General features: G+C 37.1%; 2 protein-coding genes across 4 annotated transcripts in view; one reads left to right on the plus strand and one right to left on the minus strand.

Annotated features, from left to right (window-relative positions):
* LOC103026716 (ATP-sensitive inward rectifier potassium channel 1) overlaps positions 1-23,760 on the plus strand; it is a 342,879-nt gene that overhangs the window by 155,504 nt on the left and 163,615 nt on the right. The gene's annotated exons all lie outside the window — the stretch shown is intronic.
* fli1 (Fli-1 proto-oncogene, ETS transcription factor) overlaps positions 1,911-23,760 on the minus strand; it is a 59,654-nt gene continuing 37,804 nt past the window's right edge. For all 3 annotated transcript variants that reach the window (XM_049483680.1, XM_022679743.2, XM_049483681.1), the window contains 5 exons: positions 20,424-20,492; positions 7,512-7,571; positions 5,881-5,943; positions 5,709-5,756; positions 1,911-5,017 (listed from right to left, as the gene is read on the minus strand). In XM_049483680.1, coding sequence (XP_049339637.1) covers positions 4,488-5,017; positions 5,709-5,756; positions 5,881-5,943; positions 7,512-7,571; positions 20,424-20,492 — 770 coding nt within the window. In that variant the 3' untranslated portion in view covers positions 1,911-4,487. The remainder of the gene's footprint in view (positions 5,018-5,708; positions 5,757-5,880; positions 5,944-7,511; positions 7,572-20,423; positions 20,493-23,760) is intronic.

The raw sequence follows: 23,760 nt of genomic DNA on the forward strand, positions 1-23,760 counted from the left end.
TGAAGGAGAATGTCCGGCCATCTGTTCACGACCTCAAGCTCAGGTGTACTTGGGTTCTGCAGCAGGACAATGATCCAAAGCACACAAACAAGTCCACCTCTGAATGGCTTAAAAAAAACGAGATGATGGTTTTAAATTGGCCAAATCAAAGTCTGATTAAGATGCTGTGGATGATCTTAAACAGAACGTTTCTGCTCAAAAACCCTCCAATGTGCCTGAATTAAAAAATTTTTTTTAACCAAAATTCCTCCACAGAGATGTGAAAAACTCGTTGGCAGTTATCAGTAAAGCTTGATTGCAGTTGTTGCCACCAAGAGTGGCACAATCAAGTTATTGGGTTTAGGGGCAAATTGGTTTGACTGGTTTGATTTTTTTTTTCCTTAAAAAAACAAAAGTATCATTTTAAAAAGTACTTTTTATATTTACTCAGGTTATCGTTGTCTGATACAGTTAATCTCATAAGCAAAGAGACTTTATTCAAGACCTTTATATTTTCAGTAATGAACATGACTTTAATGGTACATGTATATACTAATCCAAGCAAATAAGCAAAATAAGCAAAAATGAATGAATGAATGAATGAATGAGACACAGAATAAAGGAAACTCATTTCAGTAGTTTGTAATGTAAAACATTTATTTTTTTAGCACATTTTATCTACAATCCTTTTTACAAAAGGTAATAATGTATTGCAGAAACAACAATAGTAACAAAATGATTAATTGCAAAATTATATATATATATTTTCATATATATAATATCCAAAATACATTGCATATATGAAATAGCACATTTTCTTCATTAGATAGTGATGCTTTAAAGAGATGATGGGGTGGGGTTTTTTTTGCATTTTTTTATTTAATGCTGTGTTAAAGAGAATTGAGTGGAGGCGCTGAATCTGAGCCTGGATCTTTAGCTCTCTTTGGATCTTTAGCTGGAGAGGAATGATCATTTCATTGTCATTTCACACTTGTCGAAAGTGTCATGAAAGATTGTGGTCTGCAAAGACAAATGATTGTCTACAAGGCTTTTGTGGTATCATTAATAAAAAAATACAAAATATCATATATATTTCACCTCACCGAGGAAAGGCACAGAGCACAACAGAAACAAATATAAATGGAAAAAATAAACAAACAAACAAAAAAAAACATTCATAAAGTTATTGCCCAAATGTACAGATACAAAACATTAATGCTGTACATACGACCTTCAGACACGGCTTTAAAAAGTTTGCATTTTGACCGAGGTCAACTCGTATTAATTTTCTTGATCTTTTAATACTGTCACATATGAAAATAACTCTGCATAATTTATACAGTAAGATGCTTTTAATGCCTAGTTGACCGTTGATTAAAAAATAATAGCAAATAGGTCTGACAAACGCACAGCGTTCGCGAATCTGAGGATCTCTCTGGTATCAACCGTCCGTGTTGCTGTTTAATAAGTGTTTATTAACTGTTTATTAACTGCTTATTAACTCGTTAAAATCATTTAAAGTCTTTTTTTCTTTCTCATTTATCTTACAGAGGTACTTTTGCATCATGTCCACATTCAACTGTTCAGTGATCTAAGTAGCTTCAGGTAAGGACGTAAAGACAGCGGTGACGTGTGGGTTAAAGCATTACATTTAAAAAAAGAAAAGAAATGAAATGACGGCTACAGGAGTTACAGGAGTGAGATGAGTTCACGTGGACTGAACTTTCATTGGCATATCAACAAATACATAAGTAAAAACACAAAATTATGGATAAATATAAAAGAGCGAGGTACAGTGGTGAGAGGAAAACAACTTTGGAATGCTTTCGGAAGTTTTGAGAAGTACTGATGTGGATAAAAACTTAATTATCTGCCTTATTCACCTTATTTTCCATCATTGCCAATATTTGGGCAGCCATCTTTGTTTTTTAAATTTCAGCTGTGAATGCAGATCCAAGACAAGCTGGGAATTGAACCTACAATCGTGTCATCAATAACCTAGCCCCCCTAAAAGTGACAGCCAAAGTATTGGGTCATCAAGACCCACAAAGCCACCACTACACCACCACTGCCATAATCTCTTAATATAGATTATTAATAAACAGTAATAATGCATCTCCACATTTTGAATTTGAGAAAAACAACACTGTATCCAGGCAGCCATAGATTGAATAAAAAAGGGTAGTTTATATTTTGATAAACGTTACCAAATGATCTCATTCACAATTAACAGTTGCGATCAAGTGATCTACAGCCAAGCATGGTGGTGGTAGCATCATGGTCTGGGACTACGTGAGTGCTGCCAGTACTGAGGAGCTGAATTCCAACAGCATGATGATCCCCTCCCTTCAGAAAAGTCTCTAGGGTCTCAAGACCAAGGAGACACTAGTTCCAACAGTATTTTGATTTATTTTTCTATGCTAAGAAAGTTTTTGTTTAGTGATTTGGAAATTGTTTAATATCCACTGTTGGAATGTTGGGTTAGCCTAGATGGATAGCTACTTCATGTGAATTGCATTCACTCTAAATATGATGCAACTATAAACAATTCCAACACAAATATTCTCAAAAGTGGGCGTGGCCAAATAAGGTGAATAGACTTACAATAGAGTTCACACCAGCGCAACCCTAGTTTGGCTTAAAATATTGTAATATAACCTGTTATATAACCGTTATTTTACTGTTTTCACAAGATCAACCACAAGCCTTCAGCAGTTGGCCTTCATCATCATTATCATCATCATCATCTTTCAGCATTGGATTCATTCCTATAGCTTTCATTGTAATCACTGTACACTGTAACAATATCAGCAACATCAGTCCTATTATAAGAATCTTTCTTCTGAGATTGTGATAACTGGTTGATTGACAAATTTAACAGCCAATCAAATGATTAATGACAGTGCTGTCCTGAAGATAATGGTCCTTCTAGGACTCTAGAGGTTTAACACTGAAGAGGCAGGGAAGTGCAGTCACTCAGACGGTCAGCCGAGTGCAAAACAACATTAATACTGACATGGTCATCGATACGAAAAGGAACACTGGTTCATCATTAGAAATCACCTTTTCTGGTGACTAATCTTTGAACTTTTAGACATAGGTTCTTTTATAAAAAACAGGATCTCTAAAAAAAAGGCTACTGAAAAGTTCTTTAAGGAGTCGAAAGTGGTTCTGCAATGGCTTTACTCCTGATCATTCTTTTTTTTATTTATGGCACACACTATGGTAACACATAAAACCTCCTGGATAAACTAAATCGCCTTTTCCAGCCATAGCTGAAGCTCCAGCATTCCAGTTAGGAGGACAAGTCAGAGGTGAATGGTAGCACATTCCAGTTCCCCCTGAGTTTTTCAGGGGTTCTTTGTGTTTTGGGATTGTATCCTCTATTTTGGAGACAGAGAACAGAGGACAACGTCCAACATCCAGACACTAGTAGAAAATAGTTTTCTATAAACTTTGGACTTTGGAATGTCAAAAGTTTGAGATCATCTTAACCCATAAGAGCCAATGGTACCATACATTCTGTATGTGTCAATTGGTCTTGTGAACTGTTTTAAAAACTCAAGGGACGACTTGGGAAAGCTTGCACCTTTATAAGTTGTAAGGCCTGATAGTAGATGCCAAATGGATTGGGACATAAAAGGCATTACTTCCCACAGTAGACAGTGCAGTGGGTGGTAATGATTGTGACCGACTGCTTTTGGCTAGATTTGCCCGTGCAAGCAGACAACAGACTCTGGGAAACGTAAATCCCAATGGAAGTCAACGCAAAAATATCTGATCTCAGGTCATTTTGGAGAATTTCTTCTTTAAACCTATTTTAAATCAAGATATAAAACTGGGTCCAGGCTCTTATGGGTTAAGTAGCATCGAGAAAGAGAGAGCGTTCACATTGACGCTCGCTCTGTCAATTTGTGATGATCTTTGTGCTACAATACCAGCATGGTTTAGAATAAGCTCATATGAAAAAAAGACTGGGATTTTTTCACATTTGGAAACCCTGCCATAACACACAGCTTTAGAGTTAAAGAGCAGCTTGTTTCTGTTTTTAAATCAATTTCAATAAAGGTAAAGCTTAGCATTAATATTGGGTGTCTAAGTGTATGAACAGGGTGCTTTGGCCCAACCTCAACCTGTGTTCGGGATTCGAAAGGTACATAAACCCACAGAAACTGATGACGAAACAAAAAAAAAAAACGCTCCAGACAAAACAAACACACAAAACCAAGCAGTCACTGGTCCTGTGAATAAGTAGTACTCAATTTTGAAGTGGATCGAGACTTCATCCAGTTTTTCTTGGTTCTTTTTTTAGTTCCCTTCTATGATTAATTCCTTCATTTTGCAAATGTATTCCATCAGAAGAGAAGCAGAAAAAACTTCCCACTTTCCAGCATTCTTCTCCTTTCCTTTCCATTCCTTTTATCTTTTTACTTCTTTTTCTTTATTTCCGAGTGCAGCTTGGGGATGGCACGTGAGTTGGAAAGCAAGGGGCTGAGGGGTAGTTGGCTTTAGTAGTAACTGCCCAGGTGGGAGGGCACGTGGGAGTTGGGATGGCGGGGTACGCTTGCGCTGGGGTAAATGCCCCCCGTAGGCGAGCTCCAGTAGGGGTTAGTGGGGCCGAAGAAGTTGGAGGAGGTGACAGGCATGGAGGGCGGGTGTGGCGACACGAAGTTGACCTTCTGCTGGTGCGCGTGGTATGAAGGCACGTAGGCCAGGTCGGAGGGGTACTTGTACATGGTTGACTCCGTGGGGTGCGGCTGCAGGGCCTGTGCGATGCCGTGGAAGTCGAACTTGTAGGCGTAGCGCTTGCCGTGCACCTTGGTCATGATGTTCTTGTCGTAGTAGTAGCGCAGCGCGCGGCTCAGCTTGTCGTAGTTCATGTTGGGTTTGCTCTTGCGCTCGCCCCAGCGCCGCGCCACCTCGTCCGGGTCCGTCATCTTGAACTCGCCGTTGGTGCCTTCCCACGTGATGCAGCCTGCGTTGGCACTGTCCGACAGGAGCTCCAACAGGAACTGCCACAGCTGGATCTGACCTGAGCCTGGAAGTGAAGAGGAACAGATTTACTTAAACAGGGTGTAGAAAAGCTCTACTTGTACTTGCTGTATTTTCCTTTTCATTATTTAAACTGGGGGAATTATGGTACATGTTCCAATAATACAAGCAAACTTTGGGGGATACTGCACCCAGGCATGGTACAGGCAATCTAGATTGCATACATTTAAGTCATGAAGGTATTTATAATTAGCTGAATGATTTGTATTTAATGGGGTACAATGCTAAGACTTATAAAAATATTGGGAATCCTGCTCATTGAATCAAGGGTATTTAAAAGGTTTATCACACTTTTTAAAAGTTTCAATAAGGGCTCACCCAGACAGGGAATTGAACCCATGTCTTGTCATTTTTAGCATAGCTTCCTATCTGGGTGATTGACCTAGCAGTAGTAGTAGTTAATAGGACCTAAGGGTAGAGTAGACAAGACTCTTGGTCAACTTAGAATTTGAACCCAGGCCACCTAGTTGCTAGATGATTATTCTACCACTCGTTCAGCAACATAACAGGATTTAAAACTTGCTGGGGGAGGTTGGGAGAGTCCACATCTAATGTGGACGTTTTGGTGGGGAAAAACTCTTCCTTGGAACAAGGAGTGAGCAGGTACTAAAAAACTAAGTTGAGTAGTGTGGGCACCATACAGTGGAAAAATGCCATAAAACAGTTCATCTTCCTACCTGGGTTGGCAAGTCGACTGCTTGTGGGCCCGAGAATCTGATATGGATCTGTGGGAGAGATCGGACAGTGTTAAGTGCCGTAGTCAGGAGTCAAGTGTTCCCATAGTCCTCTTATTGTTCTGTATTTAAAATGTTCCATACTTCAGACGAATTAAAGTGCAGGATCTGTTACCTGGCTGCGGCCGGCTCTGTTCAGTGCTCTTGGACACGTTCTGAGAGACGACCGTCGGGGAGCCTGGGAGAGAATGAGACAGTGAGCAGACACATTAAGTCAATGTCCCTCCACGCACCAGGCCTCGTCCAAGAAAAACAAGTCCGGCAGCTGGTCGCACCACTAAGTGCTTAATGGAGCGCTAAAGCTCACAACCAAAGGCTGGACTCCTAATCACTGGCCCCCTGTTCTATAGATCACTCGCTAAAGAAAATACTTATACAGATTAAAGGGGAAATTCCATCGATTTCTGGCAATGCCTGCCTAACTCAACTGTTACGATGTAAAGTGAAGTGGGCTTGGTCAATTTTGCTCAAATTAACAATTTGAACAGTATTAGACTAGAATTTGATTCAAGGTATTTATTTAAAGTGACAAACGATTGCAAGTTTTTGGTGAGAATGTAAAATTGCATCTAAGTTACTTTTAAAACATGCACTGTGATTTTAGAGAGGCTTCTGTCCTTCTCTCTTCACTTCTAATTCTGCATTTCTGTGGGTTGTTGTGCATTAATGAACAGATAAGTGCTGAGTCTGATATCTCCATGATCGCAGTAGCTCTTGCATCAGCACCATTAGCAGCACTGTGGTTACTCAGGTAACCAGCAAAAGCTGTTATACCTAAATGAATAGTAGCAGAAACACACTGATGCCATTTATTAGAATATTTTGTCCTCTCCCCACTTAGAAATAATAGTGCTTTTAAAACAAATACATAAACAAATACACAAATACAAAAAATACTTAAGGACTAGATTGTTTTGTTCTTCTGATGTTTTATATCTGTGCTGTTGCAAAGACTTTTCGACTAAATGTGAATTCGATAGTTGTATTTACACTGTTTCTACATTTACATTTACATTACATTTATGGTATTTAGCAGACGCCCTTATCCAGAGCGACTTACAACAGTGCTTCAAAGTTACTTAAGATATCCAAAGCTAGTTTGTAGACTAGAATCAAGATGAATGTACCAAGAAAAATGATTCAAAATGAACTGTTATAATATGTAACATATTATATTTATGCTCAAAAGGTTATTTATTTGTTTTGGAAATATATGTTTTCTGTCCAATAGTAATGAAATGCAACATTTTTGTCTTGTTTAACCTCTCTAAGCTACATGTAGTGTTTTTTTTTACATTTTCTCTCAAAAATACCAACTTCCTGTCACCACCATTGTGTCTTAATGAGTTTGTTATGTTGAAATTTTTAAAACAATGAATGGAAATTTTTTACCCCATATTTTACCCTTTTTTAAATTGAAAATTCGTTTTTTTATGCGGACGATTGAAGTCTCATAACTTTCCATTGACTTGACCTCCTTATTAATTTAAAATGTGATGAAAAAGCTATAAAATAGAATTATTAGAGAATCATTTCTAGTAATAAATAAACAATACCTCTGTAGTTTTGGGAAGTAAAGCACAAAGCACTGTATGGACAAAATTATTGTTTGTCTGTTTATTCAGTCTTTTTGGAGCATTGCTGTGAGGATATTTGATTGCTTTCAGTGACGAGGGCTTTAGGTTTCATCTCATCCAAAAAGTATTGAACGGAACACCAATACATAAATAAATTCAGTATATTTACCTTTGCCACTGTGCATATTGTTCGACCAGCCTGTCCTCCTTACAGCATCATATGAAGGATCTGGAAAAAAAGGGAAAGATGTTTAACAAAATGTGACAATCAAATATTAAAGTATTAAAATACTGAGGTTGTGTTAAATTTGCAGAGGTATTTTTTAGACTGGACTAAATCTGTTTATATCTCTATATCCTCGCTGGCCGGCTCACAGACCAGTCTGCATTTATTTTTATTTTAGTTTTTTTCTGGTGGAAACATGAGCATGTATTGGAAAACGAGAAATGTCAGGAGACACCCTCTGGTGGCCTGATCCGTGTGTGTGTGTGTGGGTGAGAAAGCGAGGGAGAGGGGTGGAGAAAGATAGAAAGAGAAAGTGAGAGAGAGAGAGAGAGAGAGAGAGAGAGAGAGAGAGAGAGAGAGAGAGAGAGAGAGAGGATATCTGGTCAGAGTCGTGTGGTTTTGTCTGGCTTTCAGAATCGTCTCAGAGCCGGACGAAGGCCGAACATGACTGCTATAAATTACAGTTAAAGAGGTTGCAACAGACTGAGCGGTTGAACACACACACACACACACACACACACACACACACACACACAAACACACACACACAGTATGTAGCATGTACACACTGAAAACCCAGAATGAAACATTTCCATTCAGGTTTTGTTCGCTATAAATCACTTCGCAAACTGCATCTGCCAGAAAAAAATATTTTTTTTTTGCTTTTAATATTGCATCAGAGACCTGCATATAAAAAACATAAAAAAAAGCATCCAGACAGTCAATTTATTGAGCGCAGAGTTCAGCTCCTTTATAGAGCACAAGTGTTTATTTAATTGCACATACAGCATCCACATAAAGATGCTCTGGAGCAGCCATGCAATAGTCCAAAGAAGCCATACTCAACGTCATCTGGTAGATAGAGGAGTAGCATGTGGATGTGGAGCAGTGAAACAGACTTCATCTACAGTATCTACCTTATCTAACCTAAATGAGTTTTTTTTTTTCTTTAAATGTTCATCTGTTGCATTAACTTTTAAACTGATTTTTCAATTTGAAACTGTCTAGGAACCCCTTAAAGTGCTTTAAAGAACCTTCGAGAAAAAGATTTTAGAAAAACATGTTCTCCCAACACTATAATCTACTGATCTCTGTATACTTTCACTACGAAGAACCTCTAAAAGTTCCTCAAGCAACTTTTAACTGTGAATTTAGAATAAATTGTCTGGTCCTTTCATATTAAATGGATTTCTAGTATCGTATTCTACATGCATGCAGTCTACTAATAAGTAGGCTAGTTACTGTTGTGGATTCTAATCATAATGTAGCTAGCCAGACTAATCCAACATTCCAACAGTATATTTGCCTTTATTTACAGCTATTTGTAGCATACAGCTCTGGAAAAACAAATATAAGACCACTTCAGTTTCTGAATCAGTTTATCTGATTTTACTATTTATAGGTATATGTTTTAGTAAAATGAACTTTGTTGTTTTATTCTATAAACTACGGACAGCATTTCTCCTAAATTCCATATAAAAATATTGTAATTTAAAGCATTTATTGGCAGAAAAAATGAGAAATGGCTGAAATATCAAAAAGTATATATCAGACCTCAAATAATGCAAAGAAAAAGAGTTCAGAAATTAATATTTGGTGGAATAACCCTGGTTTTTAATCACAGTTTTCATGCATCTTGACATGTTCTCCTCCACCAGTCTTACACACTGCTTTTGGATAATGGATAATGCTTGGATTGATGGTTTGTGATCATCCATCTTCCTCTTGATTATATTCCAGAGGTTTTCAATTTGATAAAATCAAGGAGACCATTTTTAATGGGTTTCTTATTTTTTTTCCAGAGCTGTAGCTTCGCTTTGATACACAACGGAAGAAAAAGTTGGAAGTGCCTTGGGGCTCCATGAAACTTTTACTGTAATGTATATCATTATATTCACCACCTTCCAAAGGAATTTCAAACATCCACCCTAATGTCTATAAATATCTATACATTTATGATCTTTTCATAAGTTTTGCATCTTCAATCACCAATGCAGCTCCTCTTCTTTAGATGGTGCAGATGGTAGATATAAGTTTATACAGAGCTCCACAACACTCCCATTTTTTTTGTGTTGTGTCTGAGCGGAAATAAGTAGTCATCTATTATCGTTAACTGGCTTCACTAAAACTAAAACTGGGTGCAATCAAAACAATCTCACAGCAATCTTCCAAAAAACGCTGCTACTGGAGTAAAGAGGAAACAACAAAACCACACCTATTTCCATCCTTTGTTTTCACAAGTAACTGTAGAAGTAAAGTATAGTGCTATCATTAAGCTCTTATTGCTAAAAGAAATAAGAAGTGTGCACTCTGAAGGGAACGAGCCAGTGGATGTAGACGGCAGGAAATCAGAGAGACAGCTGTATGTTTCCCATGCGTGTTCTGGACGGCCGCCGGGTTTCATATGTGTTCCCAGAATATATCTCATTGTGCCTCGCAGCAGAACGCTGATCCTTCTGTCCCGCGCGGAAATTATCCCTCTATCGCTGCTAATCATTACCCCCATCACTCAGACAGCACGCTGCCCTGCTGGCCCTAATCACCAGGCTACTGATTGCTTAAGGCACTGCTCATTTTGAGTTATGAAGTAAGAACAGCATTAAAAAAGCTGTCAAAATTTTAATAAATAAGTAAAAAATAACTTTAGAAGAACTACAGAATCTGAATGTTTTAGAAGACTTGGTTTATGTTGTTTTGCTTTGCTTTCCATCATTTGTTCAAACATTGTATATCAAGCTTCTATACCCATGTAGTTACTCATTAAAATATATTAAACTATATCAGTTTTATACTACATATATACTACCATATTTACCAAGGTACAATTGAAATCCTTTAATTTTTCCAAAAATCGTCAGTGCTCCTTTTAATCTAAAATTCATGTGTATGAATTTTACCAGTCAGGTTGTAAAGAGCAGTAAAGCCACTGTGTATATCATAGGGAACCTTTTACATTTTGTTAGGAGTCCAATAATATCCTGAGAGGTTTGAGGCGACTGTCAAACATGCCCAGATCTTTGTTTTACTAGATCTAAAAAATAAAAGTATAATATATAAATAAAATCTAAAATTCACTTAAAAAAATAAAATCACTTAACTACACATCCCCTATCCAGGACATTTCCTATCCCTCACATGTGACCTGTTGGTAAGAATGAGGTAATGTTGCCATCTCCTGGTGGATTCTTTTTTTTTTTCCTGAAATCCTGAGTTGGGTGGACCTACAACCCCCTTACTACTGAGAACAAAGCAAACATTTGGCTTGGACCGAGTTGAAAATACAGCCCACTTGTTTCAAAATCACAATACATCCTGAGCCAACATTTCTCACTGAGAACAATACTGTAGTATCTGAGGGTGGGCGACACAGCTATGGAAGTCTTTCTGACTCTCCCAGACAAGCAGCGTGAACGTAAAGAAAGCCAGACTTGGTTTCGGCCACGTCTGTCAATTTTAGAGCAGAGCTTTAGTTGGAACGAAACAGCCAAGCTTCTTTATACTGTGCAGAAATGAATGAATGCTTTTGATCTGGAAATGTAGTAATCAATATCACATCATAATTATTTTTATACCATTTGGAACTAGAGACTTCTACTGTTTTACATTGATTGAATTGTTTAAGATGAAGAGACCAATAGAAATGGTTTAAAATGCCTTGGAATGAAACACCTATAAGATAATACTTAGTATCTACAATAGTTTCTTTTGCAGTTCTCATGAATTCTCACAGTTTCTCTTACTCCGAGTGCTATGTATTGGTAAAAACCTGCCGATGTGAAATATATCATAATGCAGATGTTACAAATTTAGCATATTGGCCCAATTAAATTTTAACCCTTGGCCCTACCACTTAGCCCTGGGGTAGGGTGTTCTGATTCTTGTTAGGCTGAAGGGGTAGGGGAAAGAGTTAGGGCTTCATAATTCTTCAAACACAGATTTTTCGAAGGTACATTTAAAACAGAGGTCTATAAGAATCACTAGCAATATGGCGGCACAAGCAATCAAAGAAACCCTCAAATGTCTTTCCTCTGGTTAAAAATTACAGTACCCACTATATTGCAATAGTTTATTGTGTATTTCCAATGTTTTATGCACACTTTAAAACAAGGAATAGGTGTACAAAAGAGAAATGGGATTGAACCATTGAGCTATATTGTACTGTCTGCAACTGTCACAGTATGAACAACACAATGTTATATGCATTAAATCAGAGTAAAAGAAAAGTTCATTTTCGTTCAGTCAGAACAGTGGGATCTGGAGACATAATACAACACTGCGAACTAGTGGGAGGAGTTTAAGACAAAAAGAAATGAACCGCTGTCTGACATTAATCTTTGCCATGTAAAATGCTCATTAAAATCATAGTACTACTGGGGTTTCTAAATGGTTCAGCAAACTAAGGTTCTCAGAAGCCTCAGCAGCCGGAGTCTGAGAGAGCACAATTGGCCATGCTCTTTCTGGGTGGGTAGGTGGTGATCTCACCATTCATCAATATGATGCTGGCTGGCACAGGGGTCTGTTAGCTAATCACTGGCTACCCAGTGATTTGACAAGAGACAGAGTCTGTTGAGGACATTGCTAGTGGTAGGATAATTGGCAGAAAATGGGACAAATAGAAGTAAACATATAAAACAAATGAATATTGTTTTTATAATCTATCCAGTCTTGAAAACCTTCGTAATCGTAATGTTATATTTTACCTTATCAATGTTTTTTTACACCCCTATTCACTTCAGATCTGAAAGTCTCCATCCTTCTTTCTTTACCTATCTAGAGTGATCTGGAATGAAACTTTGGTGCAAAGGGAAAAACAGAAAGAGACAGAAAAGGAGAGAGAAAAAGAGAGAAAAAGAGAGAAAAAGAGAGGGAGAGATGGAGGGAGGGAAAGTCCTGAGAGAGTTACGTTTCCTGCCTGCTGAGCCTGCACACAACCTCTCTTTGTTTTCCTGGCCCTTTTTTCCCTCGCTTTTTTCACCCCCACCGCCATGAAAAAACACACATCAGCGTACCTCCTTCCAGGAGAGAGAGAGAAAGAAAGAAGGGGAAAAGGTTAGAGAGAGTGAGCAGACGAAACACAACTTCGGAATTTGAAAAGAAAACAATGGCGGTGGACGTTACTACTGTCTGATAGGCCAAGGAGCTGGAGGAACACTGAGCTTAAGCCATAACAGAGGAAAAAACAGCAATGGATGCCGAACTCTCCAGTCCCAAAGCTCCCTGAACTCTCCCCGAGCGTGAGGCCCCTACTGTTAATGTGGTCACTCTAGATCTCCAATGGTAGCAAATTCCAGCTCTGAAAATGAGCATATTTTGCATCTGGAATGGTAGCTGTTTGGATGGTTCACTAGTAAGTACACTCTAAGAAATATAAGTACAGATTTGTACTTAAAAGAGTACAAAGCTTGTCGCTGGGGCTGTACCTTATATTAAGGTTCAAAAAAGTACCTTTCAGTGAAAGTACTTTTTTGTACCCATGGTTTTTGTGCCAGTATAGATTATAAAGATTATAAACATTGTCATCAACTAAAAATGGCTCAAAAACTTGATGATACAAAAATGTCTGGCTTTCTAATAAAAAAATGTGCAATTTAAATATATACTGTTCATTAGTACAGTGATGCAGAATACTGAATGTACCTTTTGGCTGGTTAAATGGTACAAATCTGTACTTATTGCTGTTAGAAATGACTTTGTACTTCAGAGGGAACAAATCTGACCCTGTAAAGACCAATATTGTACCTTTGAGGGTACAATTATAAAGAATGTACCTTCGAGTACAAAAAAGTACTCACATCGTACCTCTGTTTTTTAGAGTGTAGTGTGAAATGTGAGGCAGTGTGGGATAGAGCACACAAGTGGAAGTTCTTAATCAATATGGGGATAAACGATTTAATTTGCTTTACTTGTGATAAGTGAAGTGATAAGCTCAGGCTGAAGCCCCTGACTTACAGATCACAAAATAAAAGAAAACAGAAAGGAAGGTAAGATAAATTTATATGAGTGTTGTAAAGTTACCATAGTGGATACAGTCTTGTTTTATTTTTTAATGAAAACCTCTCTGTTATGTTTTTGATGGCACTTTGTAATCAGATGACTTCAAGAATGCCAAAGACCTCTCCATCAAAAGCCCTATATACTTCTGCATCAAAAACACCAAGGATTACTAATCAAAAACCACAAAAACTGCTCTATCAAATTATCTGAAGAGCTCAGCAACAAAAACACTGAAGACTGATCTATCAAACACTCAAGTCACCAAAAACTACAGTATTAAATACTTCAGGCATCACCATCAAAAACACCAAAGCTTACAATTTTAAATACTCCAGACATCACCATAAAAAACACCAAAGACTACAGTATTACATACTCCAGACATTACCATCAAAAACACCAAAAACTGCAGTATCAAATACTCCAGGCATCAACATCAAAAACTGCAGTATCAAATACTCCAGACATCACCATCAAAAACACCACAAACTACAGTATTAAATACTCCAGACATCAACATCAAAAACACCAAAAACTACAGTAGTAAATACTCCAGACATCACAATTAAAAAAACTGCAGTATCAAATACTCCAGACATCAGCATAAAAAACAAACAAACACTGCAGTATCAAATACTCCAGACATCACCATCAAAAACACCAAAAACTGCAGTATCAAATACTCTAGGCATCACCATCACACCAAATACTATTCTATCAAATATTCTAAAGACTTCACCATCAAAAACACCAAATACTGTTCTATCAGATATTCCAATGACATCCCCATCAAAACCCCCAAATATCTGCTGTATCAAATACTTCAAATATCTCACCATTAAAAAGATAAAATACTGTTTTATCAAATATTCTAAAGAACTCACCATTAAAAACACCAAATACTGTTCTATCAGATATTCCAATGACATCCCCATCAAAACCCCCAAATATCTGCTGTATCAAATACTTCAAATATCTCACCATTAAAAAGATAAAATACTGTTTTATCAAATATTCTAAAGAACTCACCATTAAAAACACCAAATACTGTTCTATCAGATATTCCAATGACATCCCCATCAAAAAGATCAAAGACTGCTCTATCAGATACTGTATTCCAAAGACCTCACCATCAAAAAGACCAACCACTATTCTAATAAATATTCTAAAGAAATCACATCAAAAACACCACATACTGTTCTATCAGATATTCCAATGATCTTGTCATCAAAACCCCCAAAACTCCTGTATCAAATACTCCAAAGACCTTACGTAAAAAATCCAAAGACCTCACCATCAAAAACACCAAAGGGCTACTGTATCAAATATTCCAAAAACTCACCATCAAAAACACAAAATACTTTTGTTTCAAATATTCCAAGACCTCAATCTACATACCAAATAGCCAAATACCTCTTTCTAAAATCAACATAAAAAACACCACATATCTCTATATCAAAACACCAAACAGACTGTTCAATAGAAACACCACAATTGTAACCACCATAAACACAAAACACTTTTCAATCCAATGTCCTGAATATTATCTGAGTAATTCTAAAGCCTTCTCAGTTAATACCAAAGACATCTACGTCAGAAACATTAAAGATATCTTCATCAAAAATACCGAAGTCTTAACAAACTTACTAAACATTCTAACTACAACATTGAAGCATCAAAGTGTTCTACATCAAAAGCCCTCACTGCATTAAAAGTATCAAAGACTTCTTCACCAAAAACACCAGAGACTAAAAAAAATATTTCACAGAATCACATGTAACTGCGAGCATAACTCAGTACAAAATGAAAGATTTGAATGTGATAGGAACACAGAAGTAGCAGTTATTTATGTATAAGATGCTGTTAAAGGCATGCAGGAGTTAACAGAGAGAGTTTATAGATGCTGGCTTTATCTGAGCTGAAAATGACTCAGATCACTGTACTTTTCCTCAAAGACTCAAAGACCTCCCTCTCTTCCCTTCCCTCAGCTCATCTCAGCTGAGCTGCACTGGGCGTGGTGGATCCTCAGAGACCGGCCTGCAGCTCTGCTAGTCAAAACAACCGTCCAGCTCATCCAGCCGTCTAGACCAGCTCTACTAAACAGTCTGGAGAGGACGGTGTGCTTATGACCTCGCTGTATTCGAAACCTTATATCATTAACTATTGAACATTTTAAATGCTAATATTTCATTCAAAAACAGAGACGTATAGATTTTTTTTTGATTTCTTAGATTCTAAACATTCATGTTATGATGTTATAAGAATGTATAGTAATGCTTTTAAAAGATTTCAGGAAGGTAAACCTTAAGCATTGCCGAAATAATGTTCCAGGAACTTTCTGAAAATATTTGACATAATAACCATGTCACATCTTTTGCCTGTTTTCTGTCTATTCTCATGTCTGTTATTCTCACGTGACCCGGCTTCTCTGTGTTTCTTCCCTGGTGTTTTTCCACTCACCTGTGTCCATTTGTAGCTCCGCCCCTCATTAGTCAGTCCCCAGGTGTTACCTGTTCTCTTTCCCGCCTTGTGTGTGTATTTAAGCGTCTCTGTCATTAGTGTTAGTTGGTCGGTTCTTGTGCGTTTACACGTCTGTCACGGCTGTGTTAATCCCGTCTGTTAGTTGGTCTCCCTGTGTATGAGTTTCTGTTTGGTTTATGTTTTGTTTTCAGTTCTTAAATAAATATTACTTGCATTAGCGTCCGCTCTCCTCGTCCCGTCCTTCACACAGCGTTACAAACCATAAGAAAAGTTTGCATCACACAATGTTTCTCACATATCATTCCCAGTTAAAAGATAAAAATGTCAAAAGTAACATTCTCAAAACAAAAAATGTAAATGTTGTCACGAGTGACGTTGCAGCAACATTTCCAGAATTTTACATAAAAACTTTTTTTTTACCAAAAAGAACATACAAAAAACTTGACAGGTTGAACAGTTTAAAAACGATGAATGTAATGTACAAAAAAAAAAAGTTTCTACTAAGCAGCAAATGTTAGTTGGTCATTTCTTAGATTCTGATTATGTCAAGAAGTAAAAAAAAAAAAAAAAACAACACCCTGGACAGTAGAGAGAGTTTCTCCAACAAATAAAGCCAAATGTCCTCAATTATAATGCTCTGGGCTGAACATCACATGGTCTTTTAGTCATTATCTAATCTTGAGTAAACTTAGAACAAAAACTTGACAGACTAACCAAAAATTGTTAGCTGTGCATTTGCTAGATTCCAATTATGTCAAAAAAGTAAAAAACATAAAAAACTAAAACAAAACATGCAATATGAACTTCTCAACAAACATTACCAGAATGGTGGACCAGAGTTACCAGCAAGACCGACTTAACAAGCAAGACCATCATAACAAGCAAGACCATGATGGCTGAACACCATGACCAACCATAACAAGCAAGACCATGATGGTTGAACATCATGACCAACCATAACAAGCAAGACCATGATGATTAAACATCATGACCAACCATAACCAGCAAGACCATGATGGTTGAACATTATGACCAACCATAACAAGCAAGACAGCAAGACCATGATGGTTGAACATCATGACCAACTATAACAAGCAAGACAGCAAGACCATGATGGTTGAACATCATGACCAACCATAACAAGCAAGACCATGATGGCTGAACATTATGACCAACCATAACCAGCAAGACCATGATGGTTGAACATCATGACCAACCATAACAAGCAAGACCATGATGGTTGAACATCATGACCAACCATAACAAGCAAGACCATGATGGCTGAACATTATGACCAACCATAACAAGCAAGACCATGATGGCTGAACATCATGACCAACCATAACAAGCAAGATCATGATGGTTGAACAAGTGTGGGCTAGATGGGTATAAAGCCCCCCAATATTGAGCTGTGGAGCAGTGTGTTCTCTGGAATGATGGAGCTCCATTTAATACTTTTGGGATGAGTATGGATGAGTTGGGGATGAGTTAGAGTGATGATCACCCCTTCCTCCAATGTTATTGTCACTAAATGTAACCAAATCCTCACAGCAATTCTTCAAAATCTATTGTAAAGTCTTCCCAGGACAGTGGAGACAGTTGCTCCTACAAAAGAAGCCAAAAGCTGCCAATCATAATGCTCTGGGCTGAGAATCATATGGTCTTTTAGTCATTATCTAATCTTCAGTAAGCCGTGGATTAATGGTGGTAACGAGGGGCAGAGGGAGCTCATCAGGGTTCAGATATCCTGCTTTTACTCACACACTTATCTAGACTTATTCTTCTCTGCTCCAACCAAGATAGCACCACTCTCAGGACCTCGGAGCTATCAGTGTTGTTACAGGCCTGAAGTACAACTAAACTTCAGAAGAGATTAGCTCAGAGCTAGCACATGCTCATGTACTGAACGTCTACTGAAGAGCAATCCGTATCAAGTTGTATATTTGTGTTTCAATGTGGCATCAGTCAAGACCAAGAGCACTGACCATTTTTGGAGTGAATTGTTCTACAGAAACAGAAAACACCAAATGCCCTTACATAAATATAACACAGGATACACCAAAAAACATCAAATGTATCAATAAATGCTCAATCCAAACCACTCAGATCTTCAGAATAAAAAATTAAAAACAAGGACATAAAAAATTGAACATTTATCCACTAAAACACCAATGAATCCTCATAAACATACATCGATTGCTTCTTCTGAAAGCCTCTTGAGTCTACAAATGCGCTGATGTGTGAAAATGTAATATTTCTCAAGGTGTCTATTAATATGTTCTCAATAAAACAATGCAGAAATACAGATCAATCGTTTCCCACACAAATCCACCAAATACAGATGATGGAAACAACAACATTTTTTGTTGTTTTTGATTTTAAAAGCAAGGTATGTATTTCACTGCCCAAACAGAAGACTTGTGAGTTAATATATTGTAATTACATACTTATAAATACTTAATAACAACTTTCCCATTTCCTGATTTTATGTGTTTGTGAAATTAACTAATATTTTACTCTATTATCACAAAGATATATTAATAAAAAGGACCAACAACTTTATTAAAAACAACAGACATTTCAACTATAAACACTATAACTATAAACTACAATTATTACTCCATCAGAAACAACAAGAATCAAAAACATGTCGATGTCGATAGATAGATAGATAGATAGATAGATAGATAGATAGATAGATAGATAGATAGATAGATAGATAGATAGATAGATAGATAGATAGATAATTAAGCCTACGCCAAGACCAAACCATATACTGTATTTTCAGTGATAATTCTGCTATACAGGCCAATGCAATGCTTAATCATTGTAATCCTTCTTAAAACCAGCTAAAATTTTATTATTTATTAATAAAAAATAGATTTGCTTTTGCTATATGTTTCTCAGGAACAACCAAGGAACTGGGATACTCGCCCCAAAAAGCAATGCAGATTAATTTTAGGCGTTTCAACCTCCAAAACCCATTTACCCCAGTGTCTACAACAGAAAATGCTGCTTTTCACCAAACACTCTCATTCTAAAACCAACACTGTCTAATACAGACACTCGACTGACTCAACAGCTTGCTTAACTAAACCCCGGCCCCGCTGCTATTGTACTGCAGACCTTTAACATTCAAATACACACCATTCACTTCTACTGTATTCTCTCCCTCTCTCTTTATACTGACGTCTATTACACCTGCCTCTCTACACTCATTCTCTCTCTCTCTCTCTCTCTCTCTCTCTCTCTCTCTCTCTCTCTCTCTCTGTGTCTCTCGCTCGCTGTGTGTATGTTGGCACTGGGCTGTAGGGCACGTGGCTTTTGTTATGCTAATTCACAGCACTCTGAATAGCTCTCCACATTCAGGTGGACGCTGAATGAACAACTCAACAGCCACGCTTCTTTATTTATCCGGAACAAAGACAACACCTGCTGGACGAGCGAGCGAGCAGGTCTCAACCATCGAACACTCACTCAGAGACAGAGAGAGAGAGAGAGAGAGAGACAGAGAGAGAATAAAGAGACAGTGTCAGAGAATGAAGGTAGTGTGAGAGAGAGAGAGAGTAAAAGAGTGAGTGAGAGAGATAGAGAGTAATGAGAGAGAGAGGGAGAGAGTATGGGAGTGAGAGTGAAAGTGAGTGTGAGATTAAAATAGAGGGAGTGAGAGTGAGACAGCGGGAAAGAGAGAGGGAGAGAGAGAGAAAAAGAGAGAGGGAGAGTATGTGAGTGAGCGAGTGAGTGAGTGAGAAAGAGGTAGCGTGAAAGTGAGAGTAAGACAGAGTGAGTGAGAGAGGCAGTGAAAATGAAATTGAGAGTGAAAAAAAGAGAGAGTGAGAGAGATAGAGGGTAATGAGAGAGAGGGAGGGAGGGAGAGTGAAAGTGAGAGAGTGGGAGATTAAAATAGAGGGAGTGAGAATGAGACAGCAGGAAAGAGAGAGGGAGAGGGAGAGAAAAAGAGAGAGGGAGAGTATGTGAGTGAGTGAGAAAGAGGGAGAGTGAAAGTGAGAGTAAGACAGAGTGAGTGAGAGAGGCAGTGAGAATGAAAGTGAGAGTGATAAAAAGAGAGAGTGAGAGAGAGAGAGGCAGTGACAGTGAGAGAAAGTGAGTAAGACAGAGAGAGTGTCAGTGAGGAAGAGACAATAAGATAGAGAGAGGGAGAGAGAAAAAAAGAAATAGAGAGTGATTTGCTGAAAGCTGGTAATAATTCAAATGTTTAAATTGTTGTCAGCATGATTTCTGTTTAGTTGTAAGTTGTTATTTCTATTTTAATTGACTGTATGATGCTAATTTAAACACTACACATATCAATTAAAAGACTGCAGTACTGTTTAAACTGCATGTGTTCACAACCTGCAGAACAGAAGAATTCAGTCCTACCTTCTTTGGCGGGCAGACGAGGAGACTGGTCAGTGTGAGATGGTGCATTATACGATAGTGATGAGCTACCTGCAACACAAAAACAACACAATCATTAAACAAGCACATCACATCAAAGGAAATTTGGAAAGTTGTACTGTTGATGGTAAATTACATATAAAATACTTATTAATATATAAATTCAATTATTCATAGTTATTTTTTAGCCTTTCCTATTTGGACACTGAAATGCAATTCTTAACATCAAAAAAGGTTAAATTAAACACCATCATAAAATCAAATGGGAAGTTGTTATTAAACATGTATTAAAATGTAATTACTATGCTGATATTGGGTAATTTTCAAGAATATTTTTTACTATTTGTTAACATAACTGATTATTAAAACAACCCAGTGTAAATGTAACAAATACAGTACATTAGGATGCAATCACTTCATGGGAACGTTATTAAGTATTCATTAATATGAAAATACTATGTAATTGCCCATAAGCATTATCTTCCCGATAGATTCTGGCAACACATCAAAAAAAATAATAATAATAATAAAATAAAATAAATAAATAAATATATATATATATATATATATAATATATATATTTTTCATATATTTTCTTTCTCATAAAATACAAAAGTAAAGAAATAAGATAAATTGTGTAAAAGAAATATTTTATCAAGAAAGATCAGTACAGAAATAATAAAAAAAAAACTTAATGTTTTTTATATATTCCGTTTTTGTTATCAGTGTATCAAAATCCTAACCTTTTCATATAGATTGTGAATGTGAACATTGTGCTTTATTATGTACTGCTGACCTATTTAAATCAAACTGACTTCGATGTTTAGAAATGAACAATAGCATAATTTTTCATTTTTTAAAAACAACATAAACCAACACACATCTGCATTCAACGACTCTTAGTATAAAGGAGGCATTCATCTGAATAAAGAGCAGAGAAAGTCATTTTTTGAAATGTTTTTCTTGTGTTGACACGGGTGCAGTAGGGCAGGGTGTGTGTGTGTGTGTGTGTGTGTTAGGTGGGAGGAGGGGGTGCTGCACACATATTTTAACCTCGGGGCCCCTCATCCTCAAGCACTGTGGTGTTGTGGCCACAGAACAGGGCCCGGCATTGTGTGGGGTTAAATCCTCACACGGCAATCAAACACTGCAGACCCCCGAAGAAAAATAGCCCACAACTCCCCACAACCCCCCCAACATCACCAAACACACATACAGACACAGAGGAGAGAGATAGAGAGACTATAATAACATACAATAAGTCATGGGACAGGAACTACTATCATGTTCCCTCACCCACAGAAGCTAAACAACGCTGCACTGATATGTGTCATTAACATTAACCATGATTACCATCCACTGGGCTGTGGGGAAATAATGATGGTGACCGGCGGCATCTGGCTAGAATTGTGTTCTACGATGTATTCCCAGTACACATGTGACACTGTGGTTTCGAGAGTCCAGAATTCATGTTGCCTTGCTATGAGCACGCTGGCCAGTGTTCAGCCTCACTCACAAGATAATACCTCATTAGGTATACATGTGTAGCATTTCCAAGCCCCCATTAAGTAACACTTTAACATTAAGTTACTGCTATCCCATCACTTTTGGGATTGGGAAAACTTCTACTTTCAGATTTTTTAAAAATAAATCTATCCCACACACACACACACACTATTTTAAAGTATTCATTTGACCTGATCTTCATGTTTTTGGACTATTACCAACTTTAGGTCAGTACAGGGTATCAAACTGGCAACCTTACAATCCCATGCCTACTTCCTTAACCTCTGGTGGATGACTGCAAATTAACCTATACAATTCCATGTTTCTCAATATTTCAAATCCATGGTGCAGTTCACGCCTTGGTCTAAGCCCCACAGTTCAGTACTAGTTCAGTACAGTGTGTACGAAAAAGAAAAAAGAAAAAGAAAGAGGCTGGGTTTCCTTTTTTTAAGTATTTGGAACAGAGAGAGACTTACAGAATGCTCCATGTACTATTATTATTATTTTTTTATTTCTCCCTGAGGTAATTTTTACAGTCTGTACTGCATTAAACACTGAAAAGTAAACTGAGAACCTACACCCACACACACACAAAAACATATTTTTAAAATATAAAATTAAATACAGAATAAATTTGTCCAATAAGATGAGAGTTTTGTTTAATTTTTTTAATATAAGCTATATTTCAGCAAAGCTTAAGCCAAATTCTCCCAAAAAAGAAGGAACATTTCTTTTGGCTATAGCTGGTATTCTACATAGTCTCAACTATTTATAACAAAACTCAAGATACCATATGTTGTATCACACTGTCCTGTATGATTCTGAAAAACAGTTTGTGTTGTTTTGTTTAAAAATAACAAAATAAATAATATGATAATAAAATGATGCATTTAAAAGCAATGTATTGTATATGTCATTATATGAACATAACTGCTCTAAACACAATATGCATTTTTTTATTGTATTGTCATGTATGAATAATACCATGGAATAGCACTAAGCAATTACTTTATTGTGTGTGTGTGTGTGTGTGTGTGTAGAGGAGTGTCTCTGAGGAACATCTGCTGAGGGTCTGGACAATTACATAACTGATCATAACTTCTCACAACTGCTTATAGTATCAAACTCTCCCACCTACTCACACACAACGTCATTTACAGCTTAGTTCTGACCACACACACACACAAAAACACACACACACACTTGCAAAGTGACACACACCCTGCCTCTGCCCTTTTTCCATTGTGTCTTCACTGATGCAGCAAATGCACAGTTTGTAACAGAAGCCACTATTCCTCATGTCTTCAGTGAATCTTGGTCATCCTTTTTTTCTAGGCAGTCCTGATGAGAGCCAGTTTTATCATAACGTTATTGACTATGTTTGCAACTGCACTTGAGAATACTTTCAAAGCTATTTCCGGTTGACTCTACGTCATAAATCTGAGAAATCCAGAGAAGATGTGCACAGCTGTCATCTAAGCATAAAGTGCGTGAGTTTGAAGACTCTAAAATATAAAACAAATATTACTTGAACAAAATTTTAAGCAGTTCAGCTTGGTTTGATGGCTTGTGATCATCCGTCTTCCTCTTGGTTATATTCTAGATGTTTTCAATAAAAAATTGAAAAAGAAACTCTTATTTTTTTCCAGAGCTGTATTCTGGTTTGTTTAACACTTTTTTGTTTACAAAATACTTCCACGTGTCTTTCTTCATATTTTATTCATATTAAAATAATATGATTCAAACTTTTGATTGGTACTGTATATTAATGAATGAAGTTAGTTTGAGCAGATAAAACAAGAAACATCCTTAG

The sequence above is a fragment of the Astyanax mexicanus genome, chromosome 9, assembly GCF_023375975.1.
Source record: "Astyanax mexicanus isolate ESR-SI-001 chromosome 9, AstMex3_surface, whole genome shotgun sequence".
NCBI lineage: Eukaryota > Metazoa > Chordata > Actinopteri > Characiformes > Acestrorhamphidae > Astyanax > Astyanax mexicanus.